Source organism: Mixophyes fleayi, chromosome 11 (assembly GCF_038048845.1).
Source record: "Mixophyes fleayi isolate aMixFle1 chromosome 11, aMixFle1.hap1, whole genome shotgun sequence".
NCBI lineage: Eukaryota > Metazoa > Chordata > Amphibia > Anura > Limnodynastidae > Mixophyes > Mixophyes fleayi.
The window spans coordinates 87,498,763-87,517,555 of NC_134412.1; the positions used below are offsets into that span (position 1 = coordinate 87,498,763).

Genomic DNA, 18,793 nt, shown 5'->3' on the forward strand with positions numbered 1-18,793 from the left:
GAAGCGCGGCCCATCGTCACTTGTTTCATACTAAAGTCCGTGTCTGCGCCTCGTTTTTAGCGTTGTAAATGTTACCGTCACTCTGTTCAGTGAGATGTTATACAAAGTTATACTTATGTTTGGTGTAACATTGCTAGGATCCGCTCTCCTGACAACGATGTTGTCAGTGCCCCTCCCCCCGATAAATAGAAAGAAATGAAAACTGATGTAGGAGGAGCGTAGGCCGCCATGCTGCCGGTTTGGTCCAGGCAAGCAGTAATAGGAGCTACGATGGCAGCGCAGGACCATTAAAGCGTTAGGGAGGGTGGATCCTCCGTATCGGGGTAACGCCAGACCGAAGGTAAGCAGAACTTTGTATATTCTCTAAATGAACGAACGGGATCAGTGATTAGGGAAGCTGGCGAAAGTTACGTGTAAATCACCCAATGAGAGAGAACCACTGCAGAACAGTAAATATAAATATAGATTTGTATACTATCTGGTATTCACATTCTGCATTGTATCGTTGCTTTCTCTTGTAATTCCACTAGGGGGCAGTGAAGGAGGAGGCGGTCTCACTGTGGCTTTTGAATGATGTCACTTACTTGACCAATGATACTGGATGCTAAGTGGCCTAACAGATGTCAGTAGGGACGACTGAGGGGGCAATTCAGTTCAGCCGCGTTATTCTAGGAATAACCCGGCCTCTGCACTATTACTGTTAGTGCGGTAAAAGTGCGCTGTATTACCGTTAGTATGGTTAAGTGCGCAGTATTACCGTTAGTATGGTAAAGTGCGCAGTATTACCGTTAGTGCGGTAAAAGTGCGCAGTATTACCGTTAGTACGGTAAAAGTGCGCAGTATTACCGTTAGTACGGTAAAGTGCGCAGTATTACCGTTAGTATGGTAATTGTAAGGCTGATTTTTGCTTGCACCTCTCAGGGCCGCGAGTAAATTTCTGGGTTAAAATTACCGTAATAAAAGGTAATACTACCAACGCCGCGTTATTCCTAGATTAACGTGGCCGAATTGCATCTGCCCCTGGGAATAGTTTTAAAATCACCCATAAAAGTAAAAACTTGAGCATGTGTTTTAATTTTGTTTTTTGCATTTTATTTGATTTTCTGAATTGGAGGTTTGCAATCCGTGGCTCTCCGTCTGTTGCAGAGAGGCATGCTGGGATTTGTAGTTTGATAAGCTGATCGAAACCACAGGTTGCATAAATCTGCTTTAAATAATATCCGAGGCAAATTGTATCGGCCTTTGTTTAAGGAGACGTTGCACGATTCCCATTTACCATACGTTCTAGAGGTGTATTTTATATAGGACAGCCCTGTTTCTGTAAGATGACAGTGTTTTATGATCTTCAGATAAACTCTAAGGGCTAGATTTACTAAGCTGCGGGTTTGAAAAAGTGGGGATGTTGCCTATAGCAACCAATCAGATTCTAGCTTTCATTTATTTCGTACCTTCTACAAAATGATAGCTAGAATCTGATTGGTTGCTATAGGCAACATCCCCACTTTTTCAAACCCGCAGCTTAGTAAATCTAGCCCTAAATGCGGTTTCAATGGTCCCTGTTTTCTCCCCCATATAATGTTGTGTAGTCCAATCTCTATGTCTGCTGTAATAGCTATTAAACTCTTCCTTTGCCTCATGTTGTGTTGTATCCATGCACACCACTATAGCTGTATAAACGGGTGCAGACAGCCAAAGAACGCTTATTATCTGAGAACAATGCGTCTCTCTTGTAGAAACGCTATTGTGTATTGCACACGTCCACATTGCCTTAAAGTGCTTAGAATGATTAACCATCCAGTGACACCATATATGTCAGGGGTCCGTACACCCCAGCCACGTAAAGAGGGGTTTTGTGTAATAATGGTGTTAAATAAATGAATAAATCAATTTATAGCTCATTTTTCTGGAAATTGACAAATGTCAGCTAAAATATGTAAAAAAAAATATCCCATCTACCTAGTTTATATTAAAAGAAACACGTAAAACGACAAAAGTGTCAGTCAGTCACCAATCTAAACCAAACAAAGGTACAGACTAGTATAAAAATGATTGTGGCGTAATGACCATTTCAGCCTGAAAACACAAAGACTATTATCGAACCAAAAATAATTTTTTAATCTATAATATTGGTCTAAACAATGGCTTTAATTTTACACCATATGTTAAAATATGTCCTAACTACTTGTAGTCTACTCCACCTTTAAAGAATCCCCCCATAGAGGGTGTAACTGATAGGCCTGGACTCAGTTGTTATCCACCCAAACCCCAAAGATTTATCACCAGACGCCAGGAGAACAATTTTTTTTTATTTTGTGACATAAAAAGGAAAAGAAAAAAAACACAACAGAAATCACAACAAAAAATACATTTTTTTTCCCATCGATATTACATTGTACAGATAATGTATTTACAGTCAAGTCTATATGTACTAATTAATACTGCCCATCGAACGCGTCGGATTACTGGGGAAACCAAACTCAACGTAAGTATCTCAAAGCAATAAAGTGCTTTAGAATGCTGCTGTGTGCTCAGCTAGTCCGCTGACCTCTGTGGCCGAAGCTGCTCAGGTACAGATATTGGTCGGGGAGATGGACTGAGCGGTGTGTCGGTGCTCAAGATTGTGCCAGGGCTGTTGGCAACGTTCCCATAACTAATTATCAGACTAAATATGTATAGGTGACCGTAGAATGAATCAATACTCTTCAGGCTGTATAGGTAGCAGAGTTTACTGCCTTCACGTCATGGCAATCTGCACCAACCCAATACTGTAGATGTGAGAATTTGTGATGGAATCTGGTCACTTGCTCCCTTCATTTCAAACTAGACATTGTGTGTGAATATGGTGTTTCTAAATAAACATTGTCCCTTTTATTCAAATCGATTGATATCTTCAGTTTATACCATTTTTTGATTGTGTTAAATCTGTGGCCTGGCCGAGCCGCGTTACCACTAGACATGTATGTAACCGTAGGTGCTGCAGCGGCCGCGTGCCATCGCACGTTACCCGTTGCATTTAAATGTCTACAACATGACCTTGCCCTGCAAGGTATGCCGAGCAAAATATACATACAAAAAACATTGAAAAAAACAGTTACAAGCCCCCCCCCCCATGTTGTATAGAAGATAGGAAAACGTGGGAGAAATATAAAATGTACCTACTCCTTATACAGAGAGCGCAGGTAACAAAGTGGCCCGTCACTATTGCTCCGCCGAGGGCTACTGCCAGCTCCCTCCTGGAGCAGAAGAACAATAAACGGATTAGACGTTCTCCAGGGGGTAAATTTATCAAGCTCGAGTTTGTGAAAGTGTAGATGTTGCCTAGAGCAACCAATGAGATTCTAGCTGTCATTTTGTAGAATGTAGTAAATGATAACTAGAATCTGATTGGTTGCTATGGGCAACATCTCCAATTGTTTGAAACCCACAGCTTAGTAAATATACCCCCCCAGGAGCACCGGCCGAATATTGATTCTACCAACCAACTGGCTGCATCCACGGTGTGTAGGAAACGGGTATACTTTAACATTAAATAATAAAGCTTATCGTTTAAAAATAAATGAGTGAAATATGTGGACCTTTACATTCGTACAGAATAAGTAACACATAACAACATCTGTGCTTATCCCAGGTTCCTCATGCGGTTCTGAACACCATAACTATTATATTTTTGTGCACCAAGTTCCCAGCTTGTTTTTATTTGGTTCTGCTAAAGAATCCTAAGAGACACAGTGGGCTTTTCTGAAAGCACCGTTCCTTATATAGGAAATGTGACCTCCGCCTCTGTCAGATTTGGCTACTCAGCGATTAGGCTGAGCGGTAAAATCCCACAGGACGCAGTTAGCGCGGTCAGACGATATCCACGTTCATAATGAGATGTTAACTACCATCTCTAATAACAGCTGATAGATCCCGATTAGATGCTTATCGTGATCGGCGGACACTTTGCAATGTGATTTGCAGCCAGTTGGTCCTAGGAAGTCTCAATTGGCTGTGACCATCTCATTGTGTATGTGTAGCTTGGTAAGGATAATGGTACACAAAGCTGTATATTTAGAACTAATTGTGACTCTTAGAAACTGTAGGTTAGCAACACTGAACAGACGACGGTTATAATGTCCTGTGACCAGTCTGTAATTAATTATACCCGCTGTCTGAGGATTGCAGTCATGAGTTCAATGCCCGACCATGGCCTTGTGTGTGAGGAGTTTGTATCTTCTCCCCGTGTTTGCGTGGGTTTCCTCCGGGTGCTCCGGTTTCCTCCCACACTCCAAAAACGTACTGGTAGGTTAATTGGCTGCTAACAAATTGACCCTAGTCTGTGTGTGTGTGTGTGTGTGTTAGGGAATTTAGACTTTAAGGCGCAAAGGGGCAGAGACTGATGTGAGTGAGTTCTCTGTACAGTGCTGCGGAATTAGTAGCACTATATAAATAAATGATGATGATGAGGATTGTATTATCCTGGCAGATGTGTTTACAATATAAACCCACTAGGGGGCGTCTCTGTGGTCCCAGTAAGAGAGAGGTTCTGAAACTTACACTGGTCTCTGCAGAAGGCATTTAGCTTTACCTAAACTCCAGATGTTAAACATGTAATAACTATTAACGTATAGTGATATTTTCCTTACATAATGCAATATTACGGCAGGTAAATGTTGCATTTTCAGATCCATTGTTGGAACGCGGTCTATTGTGCGTTATGCGTTAATGTCTGTATTAATGAAGCAGAAATGTGTTAAAGGTGAAGTTTGTGCTGAATGCATATGAAGCTCTTAGCACCTACACAGAGAACTGCATATGTCTGTATGGATGCGTTTTATGTTCAATTACAGAGCAGGAGAGAGAGCACAAGCTGGACAGTCTTTCTGCACCGCGGGACGCAGAGTAAAACATACCGAGGTGAATATATTCTCTTATTAAAATAGAACTTGAATAACAGGGATTCACCTAGTTTCACATTGGGTAACAAATATCCCCCCACACCCTATCATTGCAAATGTGATTTGGCAAACTTTGTTGGTATTACAAAAATGTACATCTATAATAATTGTGTCTCGATGTGTTAAACGTGTTTTGACTTGTTGCGATATAGTGTAGCGTTAAATCTTTAATTTATGTTCTGCCGTATATGGCTAAAGGTTCCCAGAATTTGTGCAGGGACAGAACTATAGGAGCAGTTTAAATCAATTCTGTTTTAAGAAACAGGCGACAAGTTGTTGTTGTTAAAAGAGTGACAGGTTTAGAGTCATCAGATCTGCCATTTATATTGGTGTTCAAACTCACAAAGCTCAATTTTATCTCGCATTCTGCTTTCCCTAATAAATATTCTATCTAAGGACATTTACGGGGAGATTCAAATAGCCGCAAAGCGTTTGCAGAACGTCCGCGAGACGTTTTGCGTCGGAGATTTGTCAGAAATCTCCACTCGTTTTCCCTGGCGTCTCCGCGGAGCAGAGATTTCTGTCAAATGGCCGCCGCAAAGCGTCTCGCGGACGTTCTGGCGACACTTTGCGGCTAATTGAATTTCCCATAAAGTGTTATTATTGGCTGTTAGGGTGACCGAGGAGTGGGGCTACATCCAGCTAACACTTGTGAGCAATCTGTTTTAAAACGCTTATGAACATCCTTTATATAGTGGGATTTAGTTTAATTATTCGCTGTTGTCTGCAAACTAATTATATTACGGTTGTGAAAAATAAAATCGAATTGAAAATTGGTGACTTGTGAAAAATGTTATTAAAACACGACACTAAGGGGCGTATTCAATTGTTGGCGGAAAGGCTGAGAATCTTGCGCTCCGTGCACTGTTACCGTTATTACGGTAGTTTTCTCGCTGGATTTCAGCTCGCAGGTCAGGGAGCCGCGAGCCGAAGTCCAGCTTACTATTACCGTAATAATTCTAAGGCCGCGGGATATTCAACAATTAAATATATGCCCCTAAATGACACAAGATTTGCATGATCACTTTAAATGGCTCTGAGACCCGCTGGTCCTGAGTCATTGGGTACGAGCCCCAGGGCCGGATTAAGGGGGGGCACAGGGGGCATGTGCCCTGGGCCCCCCTCTCTCAGGGGGCCTCCGGACCAGCTGTGGCTCTTTTTGCTGCCCCCAAATGTCAGTCTACAGGGGGCAGCACAGGGTTCCGTTTTTAAGTGCTCTGTCGGCACTATAAGCACAGGTAAGCTTTTGCTTTTATTTTATTTTTGAGAGTTCTGGGTTTTCTTAGTTGCGTGTAGATGACAGTGTGAGGAGGAGCAGAGAAGAGCTGCCCTGCCTGTCTGTGGGGGATAAGGTAAGTTAAGATCTGTTGTGTGTGTGTGTGTGACTTTCTGTGTGTGTGACTGTGTGTGTGTGAGACTTTGTGTGTGTGTGACTGTGTGTGTGTGAGACTGTGTGTGTGTGAGACCTTCTGTGTGTGTGTGTGTGTGTGTGTGTGAGACTTTCTGTGTGTGTGTGTTTGTGTGACTGTGTGTGTGTGAGACTGTGTGTGTGTGTGAGACTTTCTGTGTGTGTGTGTGTGTGTGTGTTTGTGTGACTGTGTGTGTGTGTGACTGTGTGTGAGACTTTCTGTGTGTGTGTGTGTGAGACTTTCTGTGTGTGTGTGTGTTTGTGTGACTGTGTGTGTGTGAGACTTTCTGTGTGTGTGACTGTGTGTGTTTCAGCCAGAGGAGGAGGTGATTATGAAAATGAAGGGGATAATTGTGAACAAGGAGAGGGGGTGATTTATGGACAAGGAGAAGGGGTGATTTATGGACAAGGAGAGGGGGTGATTTATGGACAAGGAGGATGTGATTATACACATAGAGGGGGTTGCAGAGTGACAACCCAGGAAGGGAAACCAACGCTGATGAGAAGGGGGTTGAAGATGCTAAGTAGGTGGGGAATGAGGAGTGAGAGGGAAGATAGAGGATTAAGATGAAGAAGAGGATTGAGGAGTGGGATGTTGGGGATATAAATGGAGAACAGAGAAGTACGATGTGCTCAGACCTAGATTGTCTATTTATTGTGGACCCTCTCTCCATGCCCCAGGGAAGTAGCATTTCTAAAAGTGGGCATTATGGGAAAAATGACAAAATTATGGCCACTCATTCTGTTAGCTCTCCTAAAGTGGACATACACTTTCTTTATATGGAAACGTATAACGTACAAAATGTAATATGCCTCCATGCTAGCTCTGTTGCCTTGCAACAAATCAGGCCTGCTAGTGCTTAGCTGGACTAGGCTGTTAGGGATAACCAATATATACTTACATATAGTAAGGTTATTTTGTTAATTATTTGTGGAGTGATTGTGAGGAATTTAATGTGTGCTTGAGTTTGGGGAGAAGGAGTGCTATTTATTAAATGTGAATATGAATTATAAAATGTTGGCAATGGTTTTGAAAAATAGGTTTATTTATTACATGTAAATGCTATTCATTTATACCAGGCTGTTTGGTGGGGAGGGAAATAAGTTTATTAAATGTGTACGCTATTAATATAATGTCGGGGCTGCTTGGGGAAAATAGTTCTATTATTAAAAGTGAATGGTAGCACAGTGGCCTAGTGGGTAGCACGTCTGCCTCACAGCACTGGGGTCATGAGTTCGATTCCCAACCATGGCCTTATCTGTGTGGAGTTTGTATGTTCTCCCTGTGTTTGCGTGGGTTTCCTCCGGGTGCTCCGGTTTCCTCCCACACTCCAAAAAACATACTTGTAGGTTAATTGGCTGCAATCGAAAATTGACCCTAGTTTCTCCCTCCCTGTCTGTCTGTGTGTGAGTGTGTGTCTATAGTAGGGAATTTAGACTGTAAGCTCCAATGGGGCAGGGACTGATGTGAATGAGTTCTCTGTACAGCGCTGCGGAATTAGTGGCGCTATATAAATAAATGATGATGATGATGATGATGATGGTATTAATTTAATTCCAAATTTGGGGCTGGTTGCAGGGAGGGAGGCCTAATTATTAAAGGGGGTGCTATTGATTTATTAACAGGACTCTTTGGGGACTCCTAAACTTTATGTACCTGTTTTTGTTTCAAAATAGGGTCTCGACATCCCAGAATCTACACAAGCAGCAACTGAGCTTAAGACACCAGCAGCCACAGGTGGTGAAAGTGACAACAGCAGGTAGGAGAGACCAGGACCATCTTCCAACTGTTCTCAATATGGTGGGACTGTCCAGAATTTGGGTGACTGTCTCACTTAGTCAGGATTTGGTCTGACTACAAGGACAGTTGGGAGGTATGTCCTACTACACACTGTTATGCTTGTGAAGGCAGAGTTGTGTGCATCTAACATTAGTGCACATAGCATTGCCTGTTTATTTGTTTAAAATGAATATCATATTCGACAATATGGGGCCCCCCAGAACCATAATCCAGCTCTGACGAGCCCCCATATCTAGCACACGGACTGTAGTGGCTGGAATTACTCTATGTAGAAAAGGTCGTGTTGTCCATCGCAACCAGATTTCTTCAATTAGTTTTCTAGCACAGTTAAGATGACGAAAGCAAAAGTCTGGTGGGTTGTTACAGGTTACACCACCTTTTATAGAACCGATTTCATAAATGTCCCCCCTAAGTGTGTTATTTGAGCAACAGCTGTCATTTTGCAGATCTCCATTCCAGGCACTAATATCTCAATGTAAAGAGTGTTACAGCGTGCTACTTTACAGTGATTAGTTATCGTTGCATGCTTTTTGTGTTTCTCATTTGATAAAGGAAGCCTTTGCAGTTTACAGATATGTAGAATTGCAGAACAATTCTGCCGTTTTCTAACGTTTGACGCGTACCGTCACGAATTATGCCGTACGAAATGCAGAATTATGTGTAAAATGATGTTATTAAACTAACCTAAGATTTGTTCTCAACCGGTTGTAGTCTGTTATAATATGCTGTCAGATGTGCACTTTGGGGCGTATTCAATTGTCAGCGTTAACGCTGCAAAACGAGCGCTTGAAAAATCTTACCGTTAATACGGTAATTACTTGCGGAATTTCAGCTCGCAGCTCCCTGAGCGAGTAAACTACCGTATTAACGTTTTCGCGCGTTAACGCTGCAAAACGAGCGCTCGAAAAATATTCTTGTTTATACGGTAATATTGCGCGTAATTACCGTTCATACGGTAATTTACTCGCTCAATTTCAGCTCGCTGCTCAGGGAGCTGCGAGCTGATATTGAGCGAGTAATTACCGTATAAACGGTAATATTTTTCGAGCGCTTGTTTTGCAGCGTTAACGCTGACAATTGAATACGCCCCTTTGAACGCTAGCTATTTTTCCAGAAAAACCAAACCGTTTAAAGGAAATATCCCTATATGGAGATCTTTTTGAAACATGAAATCGTTTATCTTTAATGACGGAGCGTTAATCTTTTCCACAGCTGCAATCGTTGCTGCGTTTAACCCACTAGAATGCGGTTGCAGTTGACCCCTCCCTCTAATTTGCATACTAGAGCTGTTGGCTTCAGAGAGCAAACACCGACAGGAACCGAAAGGTCCAAATTTAAAAATGCACAAGTTTAAAATGCGGTAACGAAGATCAAAAGTGAGCTACAAACGCTATCGGCAAACTGTCCGTTGGGGGGGCGGAACAGGTGCCCTTTAAAACATCTCCCCGGCGTAACAGAAGCACAATGCCGCCACGTGCGTTTGACTATTTACGACGACATAAATACAACATACGATCACCAGCATTTCTCCCAATTTATATTCCGTTTTTGAACGCCACAAAGGGTTTCCTTTCTGAAGAATATAAGCACAACATCTCCATCCTCTCATTTAATGACATGAGAAAAGAAAAACAAATGAACAAAATTAAATATAGCCACATATAAAAAAAAAACAAAACAGTGAATTAATAATACAGTATACATTGTATATTTGTTGTTTTTTTATTTAATCCCATCCGCACATTGGGAAGCCTCACGGAACAGAATGCCGAGCACTATGTAATTCCGGGCTCCCCCTTTTATCAGTCTAGAGGCGATGAATGTTTTATATTACAGATATAAATAAAATAAATGAAAATATTAGAGGATTTGGGAATAAGGGTCATATTTACATGAAGTACAATAGGTCACAGTCATAAATTACAGGTGTATTTTTGTGCCCCTAAAACGCAGCTGAATTGACTGAACCAACGTATTGTGTTTTTGTATTTTTTCTTTACACTTAAATACACCATTTTCGGTGCGGTTCTTTACCTCTAACGTCGTGTTTCGTTTGAAAACACGTTCTTAAAAACCCATACGAAACGTCTTTAACATCACACGCACAATTAAAAGACACTGGTAAAATACTTTTTTTTTTGTTTTTGGCAGTTCGTCGGGGAAGTAGAGCCATCCGTTTTGTCCTCTTTAAAGTGTGTTCCGTACCAACCAATGGCAGACGTCTGGGGATAGAGGCGTCTCCCCAAATTGCGTGAACCCACAGGTCTTGACGATTTTCGCAGGGAACCCCCTCAATGGCGGTAGCCTTAACAGAAAAGAACAATATATTCACTTTCGGGGTATCAACCGAGGTTTACGTCGTCCAGTTCATTTGGCCGCCGTGCTTCCAACTCCAAAAGACTGATCTACCAAAAATATCTACAAATAACGAATCTCAGACGATCCCCCTTATCATTTACCCTGCCTCGAAAGCCACCAAACGTGCGCTCGTTTAAGACCCGTCTAAGACGTTACCCCTAGAAAGCTATCCTGGGCTTACGGTCCCGCCGTCGGGTTTTGGCTTTATCAAACTCGAGACAAAGGGTATCTTTACTTTTAGGACCGTTTTGTCCCCGGCTCTCCGTTTTACAGGCTTATATTAGTTGATATCGGATTCCGCAAACTCTTCCTTTATGGATTGTTTGCGCGACTTGCAGTCAGGTAAATCAAAACCAAAGTCTGCCCAGTCGTCGGCTCCGCTACGGTTGGGAATGGTGATGGTGTGCCGCACGCGGAAATGTACAGCCTCCATAACGCGCTGGCGCTGGAGCTCACCGGAGCTGCCAATGGAAATGGTGGAGGCGTTACTGCTGGAGCGGATGAGCTGCTGGGCGCCGTAGTCGTGGCTTTTGTTCAGCTCTTGGATTCCTCTCCAGATCACGGCTTTGTAGTGCTCCGGAATCTTCAGCGCTCCGAGATCCTGCAAGAACGAGACGGAAACAATAGTCAGAAGGCGTGAAATATTTTCCGAAAACTTATCGGTAACGTTAAAAGTAAAATTCCGCCGTTTAGTTGGAAATGCTAAGAACCTACCCTCGGCTCCTTTGCTACCCTTTACCTTAACGTCGGTCCCCCCACAAAGACGGAACCAATTTTGGCAACGTCGGTCCCGACAATGCACAGTTATGGTTGTGGGCATTTGAAGGGCCAAATCGTTATCACACAGAGATTACTGTAGCCTACGTAGGCATCTGTTATGGGCCTACTCTAGATAAAGGGCACCTCTACGGAAGCCCGATTTCTTCAGGAACCCCCTACGATACAGAGGATAAAGTTCACGTAGGACAGGTGCGGTCAACAGGTGGTCTCATGACACCTCACCCTTGTCTCCCAGCTCTCTGAAGCTCTTGTTCAGTCTCGTTATCTGTAGGAGTGTGCGCGGTCACCTGGTGAATTCCACAATTCTTTTGCAGAATTTGGAGCAAGCGAAGGGGCGTTTTGGGATGAAAGATGGGGATGCCAAGGTCATTTTGTGTTTTTTTTTTTTGTGTTTTTTTTAAATTCTTGTAACGAATGGTTTTAGGAACACATCTTGTCGTAACCATCGGGGAAGGCCGCACGCGCGTCCTTTGAAATGCGTCAGGTTGGCCGTCCCTGCCGTAGAAGGAACGGCCACGGTTAAGGTAAGGCGTAGGAAGGTCGGCGTCGGTTTGTAAAACGGTCCACCTTCATTATCAATTAACACGCGTTTGTTATCTGCATTTAGCGCTCACTGTAAGCTTTCCCAACGGTTAGAGCAAGATGCGTTTTGAAAACCCGAACACTCTTCGTATACTAACGTTTATGGCTGCGCAGGGGATCAGATAGGGCATAATACTTTAGCCATACGCAGGGCTGATCTTTCTGGGTGGACAACCTGGCACTTTTTTTCCAAAAATGCCCTACAGAAGAAACGCAGTTCCGTTTCACATCAGGAAAACACCCCGGGCCACACCTATATTTCAACACATTAATGCCTTTTTTAGGGGGGTAGATTTTTCATACCTTCTATAAAAGGGAAAAAGGTGTTGCCCATAGCAACCAATCCTAGCTATCGTGCTGTAGAATGTAGCAGATAAATGGTAGCTAGAATCTTATTGGTTGCTATGGGCAACACCTCTTTTCCTTTTTAGAAGGTTTGATAATATCTACCACGGTACCTCTTTCTAATACCTTCCAATTTCAGTCCGCCTCACACTTGTGCACATTGTATATTGTCAGGGCAAAGTAAAATTAGTGTTCTTTTGATCTGCTCTTCAATACGTGGACTTACATCTCCAGATAGCGGTTTAGCTGCAGGTTACGTATGTTGTTTTTACAGGTGCAAAATAGCAGCACTAGAATTAATGACCGATCAATTCTCTTTTACCGATAGTGCCGGGAGGTGCTGACTTAACACCCTATACCAGTGATGGCTAACCTGTGACACTCCAGGTGTTGCAAAACTACAAGCCCCAGCATGCTTTGCCAGCTATCTACTGGCAGAGCATGGAGTGACACCTGTCACCTGACACCTGGAGTGTCACAGGTTAGCCATCACCGCCCTATACCATAGGTAATCAACTTAAAGAGAGAGACAAAGGTGTATTATGTAGGTGCACACTCCGCTATGGGCAAATGTTAAAATTACACCCAGGTTTATTGATGCGCATTAAAATTCATAGCTCGTCGGCGAGGATCGTATATCGTATCTGACGTTTGCACGCATGATATTGGTATTCACATGCGTTTGCTTATCCGTTAGCCTAGTGGTTAGCACTTCTGCCTCACAGAACTGGGGTCATGAGTTCGATTCCCGACCATGGCCTTATCTGTGTGGAGTTTGTATGTTCTCCCTGTGTTTGCGTGGGTTTCCTCCGGGTGCTCTGGTTTCCTCCCACACTCCAAAAACATACTAGTAGGTTAATTGGCTGCTATCAAAATTTACCCTAGTCTGTCTCCCTCTCTGTCTGTGTATGAGTGTGTTTCTATATTAGGGAATTTAGACTGTAAGCTCCAACGGGGCAGGGACCGATGTGAGCGAGTTCTCTGTACAGCGCTGCGGAATTAGTGACGCTATATAAATAAATGATGATGATGATTATGATGAATACACGGAGGAATTTGATAAAAGTTTGTGCCAATGCCGACGACTCTACACGTATTGTCAGATATAAAATAGCAGGCGGAACGAGGACCTTTCTTATATGTAATTAAAAGAAGGAGAATTATCCTACATTTATCCTACATTTACTATCGTTATATTTTGGAAAGCGGCTTTTTTTTTTCTGATAAACTATTTCTTTGACTTTTTGTTTGACGTTTTTAACTCTAGAAGAATAAGACGGGTATACTATGAATTTTAATGCCCATCAATAAACTTTACATCGTTTTAATATTTGGTCATAGGGAAGTGTGTACCTACGTAATACTCCCACTTTGTCTGTCTCTGTCGTTTGATAAACTGCAGATTAACAACAGGAAGAGCCAGTTCCAGTCTGAAACAAAGTATCCTCCAAATGCTTTAAATGCCTCTGTTGGAATTTGACTGCTATGTGTATATCACATCCAGGGGAGAGCTACCTTGGCCCGGGTCACTGTGCTGTCTGCATTTTTTGAGCCAAGTTTTGCCAACCCCCCCCGTCCCCCCCCCCTGTCCCCGGACTAAAATTTGCTATCCAGTCCCCTGATGATATAACTGCAAATGTTGTTATATATTCCAAACAAAATGTCATCTAATATTGGTATTGCAGTGCTTCTGTTGCCTACGGAAAAGGTAATCAATTATGCTGTGGCTTTAACCTAAATTTTTGAGATTGCAGACAAAAGAAAAAGTGAGTGCAGTCAGTCCCATGCTCGGCACAACGGACCAGCAACTTTGGTCACCGTAAACGCGCTTAGATTAAATGTCGTCGTCGTGCATTAGTTTACGATTAGTAACGGGAAGCAAATGGCCATAGTTAGTATCCAAACTGAGCGCACAAGTGTGATTTCATCAGTAATGTGTTCATGTTTCCTGAAACATGACCAGCCACCACGTAACACTGTAATCAATGCTATAAAATGTCTCGTCAATGCTATACCTCTTATTATCTGACATCTGTGCGGTCCAAACCGCCGGGTATCTACAGGAACCAGCGGTCAGGTTGTACTCGTGACATTTAACACTCTGAACTAGAGATGACACCCTTCATGTTCATATCCTGCGAACCCTCCCTCTCGTTCTCTTCCTTTGGCGTCCAAACTCTCCGTCTATTTTATCCTCTCCACCTTTGCGCTGCCGTCATTATCTGGACCCAGGTCCAGTTTCCCAAATCCTTGACAACTTTGCGGCCCGGCTCGCTTTTTTGCTATCATTTGATCTGCCTACTCTCTGGTACTAGGCATTTCCACATTCCCATTGATAATCCCACCGTCTCTTATGGCACTAAACTTCTTTCACTTACTTCCTCCTTTGATCTCTCCCAATGGACCTCATCTCCCACCCACTGTGAAGAACACTTCATTGACCTTGTCTTCTCCCGCTACCGCTCCATCTCTAGTTTCTCCAATTTAGCCTTCCCACTGTCCGACCACAACCTCCTTTCTTTCAGCCTCACCTGACCTAACGCCCTCCCCCTGCTCTCATATCCACACGTACACAACGAAACCTAAGTACTCTTAACCCAATCCACTTCTCATTTTCACTCAAAAAACTGCTTTTTCCTATGACTGCATTGTCCTGTCCTAATCAGGCTGCCTCTTTCTGCAACAAAACACTCACTTCAGCCCTAGACAACGCAGTTCCAGCTACTAAATATAGTCTCCGACGATCCAAACCACAACCGTGGCGCACCAAACAGACCCGCTACCTGCAACAGTGCTCCTGCACTGCAGAGCACCACTGAAGGAAATCTCGTTCCTATCCCGATTCCCTCCGCTCTAAATACATCCTTTCATTTTACAGCACTGCCCTTTCGATTGGCAAACAAACATTCTTCAAATCTCTAATATGCACCCAGTCTTCTAACAGACGTCACCTCTTTGCCACCTTCAACTCACTTCTCTGCTCACCTGCACCTCCCTCCCCTTCCTCCCTCACAGCCCGTGATTTTGCCACTTACTTCAAAAGGAAAAATCGACACCATTCCACAAGATATTTCCTAATGCCAAATTCCACTCATTCTACCCACCTTTACCTACACTCCCCCATCCACCCATAATTCATTCTCTCCAGTAACCGAAGACAAAGTCTCTGCACTCATCTTATCATCTCATCCTACAACCTGTCCCATCGACCCTATTCCTTCCCAACTACTCTAATCCCTCTCCTCCTCCGCATGTCCACCGTTAGCTCACCTCTTCAACCTGTCTCTCTCCACGGGTACATTTCATCCTCCTTTAAACCTGTGCTCATTTCACCAATTCTAAAGAAACCATCTCTCGATCCAGCCTCTAATCTCCAACTACCGCCCTATTTCTCTCCTCCCCTTTGCCTCCAAACTACTTGAGAGATTAGCGTACAAACGCCTGTCTCGTTTTCTCTCCTCTCAATCCATTTTCGACTCCATGCAGTCAGGCTTCCGGCCCCAACGTTCCACTGAAACCGCTCTAACAAAAGCGATCAATGATCTATTTACTGCAAAGTCTAAGAGTCATTTCTCCGTACTCATTCTCCTGGACCTCTCTGCTGCTTTTGACACCGTCGGTCACCCTCTTCTCCTACACACCCTTCACTCCATTGGTCTTTGTGACACAGTTCTTTCCTGGTTTGCTTCCTACCTATTGAACCGTGCCTTTAGTATTTCCACGTCTGGCGCATCCTCCCCTCCACTCCCACTATCCGTTCTTGGCCCTTTACTTTTTCTATTGTACACCTCTTCTCTCGGAGCAATAATTTGCTCGTTCGGCCTCCAGTACCACCTCTATGCTTAGGAAACCCAAATCTTTATCTCTTCCCCTGACCTCTCTCCTTCTGTGCTATCTCACGCGACCGACTGTCTTTCTGCTATCTCCGCATGGACGTCCCAACGCTACCTGAAGCTCAACACGTCCAAAACAGAGGTTTTTATCTTTCCTCCTGCCAGAGTCACCACTTGCCCTCAAATTTACCTCACGGTCTCCAACACATCAATTTCTTCGGTTTCCCAAGCCCGCTGCCTCGGTGTCACATTTGACTCCACCCTCTGCTTTATTCCTCACATCCCGATTCTCTCCCGGTCCCGTCTACTCCACTTTAATAACATACGCCCTTTTCTTACTCGGAATGCTACCCAAACTCTTATCCATTCTCTCATCGTCTCCTGTCTTGACCATTCTTCATAATCATTTATTGTAAACTCCTGCTATCTGGAATTCCCGACACCCGTATATCCACACTTCAATCCATCCCAAATGCTGCCACAAGACTGATCTCCCTCTCTCACCGCTCCACTTCTGCTGCAGCACTTTGTAAATCCCTACACTGGCTCCCTGTGTCCTAAAGAATCCAAATCAAATTACTCACCCTTATCTACAAAGCCCTCAACAACACCACCCCTGCATACATCTCAAATTTCATTTCAAAATGCTCTCCCTCCCGCCCTCTTAGATCTACCTCTGTCTGACCTGCGCCTTGTCTCGTCTCTGGTAACCACCTCTCACTCCCACCTACAAGACTTCTCCCGCGCTGCTCCCCACTTATGGGATTCCCTGCCACGCTCAATCGGACTCTCCCACAGCCTTCAAATCTTTAGACGCTCTCTGAAAACCCATCTAATTTGTTTAGAGGTGAGCTTATCCCAGAGACCACTCTTCACAGTAATGCACCCTCACAGGTGTCCCAATCTCCACTTGGAGCCGCTCTTCCTGTTTCAGCTGCGCCCTCTTCCGCTCAGAATGTGAGTGCGGGGTCCTCCGTACACTCGTTTTCACGTCTGCAATTATTCTGTCTGTCTTGTATGTCCCTGTTTTTTGTATGTCCTGTTTTCCCTACTGTACGGCGCTGCGGAGCACTGTGTCGCCTTACAAATCTACGGTAATGATAACCCCGTCGGCTACGTTATAATAATACAGCCAGTGTAAACGTGGAAGGCCACCGAAATGAGAGCTGCAGCTCTAGTCTACGGGGATATTTGTTTTAACAATTCATATAGACTTTCTGTGAGATTTGACAATTATCCCCGTAATAATTCTATGTTCAAACCTACATTTCAGTTATGCATATTAGAGATTAGAGGCCATTTAAGAGTCCATTTGACCGTAGACGTATTTAGCAGACGTAAACATGGATGTCGAATCCAAAGTCTAGAGCATTTGAGAGAACCTCCGGTGTCTGTTACTAAGCTTGGGTCAGGCTGCGGGTACAAACTTATTTAGGAAGACGAGGAACACTGATCCAGACAAAACGACAGCATTGCCGAATAGATATGTAAACGTTTTATGCCGTTTCCAAACTATTGGCGAAGCGTTTTTAGACATTTATCAGAACCAGTGTAGCGCACGTGAAATCTGGCGTCGCTCGCGGCAACCAATCAGAATCTCTCTGTCTTTGGCGTACAGCAGTTAAGAAGTTAAAAGCTAACATCTGATTTGTTGCTGGGGGCGACACCACAGTTTTCCCGTGCGCAGAGTGTACCAATCATTCCCGGTTGTTCTCTCCTATTGCTACTGTTTATTGAGTCTCTGACTTATGTGTCTGTGACTGTTATTACTGGCCCATTCATTCGACTTTATTTTAAGTTAATGTGTCGCCTACGCAGGATGGAAGCTGCCATTTTGTGGGCCGAAGTAATATTTGCAACAATGGCTGCCTCGCTGACTCCTAGTGAATTACTAGGTTGTACTCTTCTTAAGCACACAAAATGGCTGCCTCGCCGCATACGGGTAAGATGTGGGCCCTGAGTACGTACGGGCCGATCGGTCCAACGCACTAGGCGTTCCTTGTTTCTAGAAAATTGGGGTTGAAACTGTAACAACAAGCGACTTTGTCTTAAATGTGTTGTTGTTTTATCTTTCTCCTGTCGTGAGGAAATACAGCAGGTTTGCAGACTATAGTTGAACACGATTGGCGAATGTGGTTATGAAGCACAGAAGAAGGAATAAAGAGTATTTTAAATGTCAAACAATGGAAAGATATCTCGGGTTAGGATTATTCAGACTACAAATGAGCTATTCCTTATATTAAGCTTAATTTACTAAACTAGATTTAGGTGCAACTTTTGCACTAAGCCAATACCGACCAATCGGAAAGCAGCTTTGAAATATATAACACTCGGTAGACCAATAGATGCTAATTGCCGATTGGTTGTTTTGGTTGGGCGCACATTTTGCACCTATAGGCAAAGTTAGCGCGCGAACCCTGTCGTCTCATCGAATCGCATTATAAAGCAGCGTAGCTATGTGCTTTTCGGTCGACTTGGTTAGAAGAAGTTTTACCTCCATAGTTAGGTTCTGCAGGTGATAAATATTCTGTAAACCTTGTGATGTGAAATATTCGATGCAGTTTGGACACCCCAATCCTGTCAAAAAACTGGAGAAACAAAAAAAAAGGTTGGGAAACGTAAAGCGACATTTACTCACAAACAAACATACCGACGGTTATTACGACGGGACACGACCTAACGGCGTTACGGCCCCTGGCGACCAATCGGATTCCGTCATTTCATCGGTGCGGTATAGCGGACGACCGGT

At 43.6% G+C, this 18,793-nt stretch overlaps 1 protein-coding gene across 1 annotated transcript; it reads right to left on the minus strand.

The window, feature by feature from the left end:
• Positions 1-10,695: 10,695 nt before the first annotated feature.
• Positions 10,696-18,629, minus strand: LOC142107026 (tumor protein p73-like). Its single transcript, XM_075190150.1, has 2 exons — positions 18,539-18,629; positions 10,696-11,105 (listed from the first exon to the last, which is right to left on the minus strand). Exons 1-2 carry the CDS (start codon positions 18,542-18,544, stop codon positions 10,785-10,787), a joined length of 327 nt encoding a protein of 108 aa, XP_075046251.1. The 5' UTR covers positions 18,545-18,629; the 3' UTR covers positions 10,696-10,784.
• Positions 18,630-18,793: the final 164 nt, after the last annotated feature.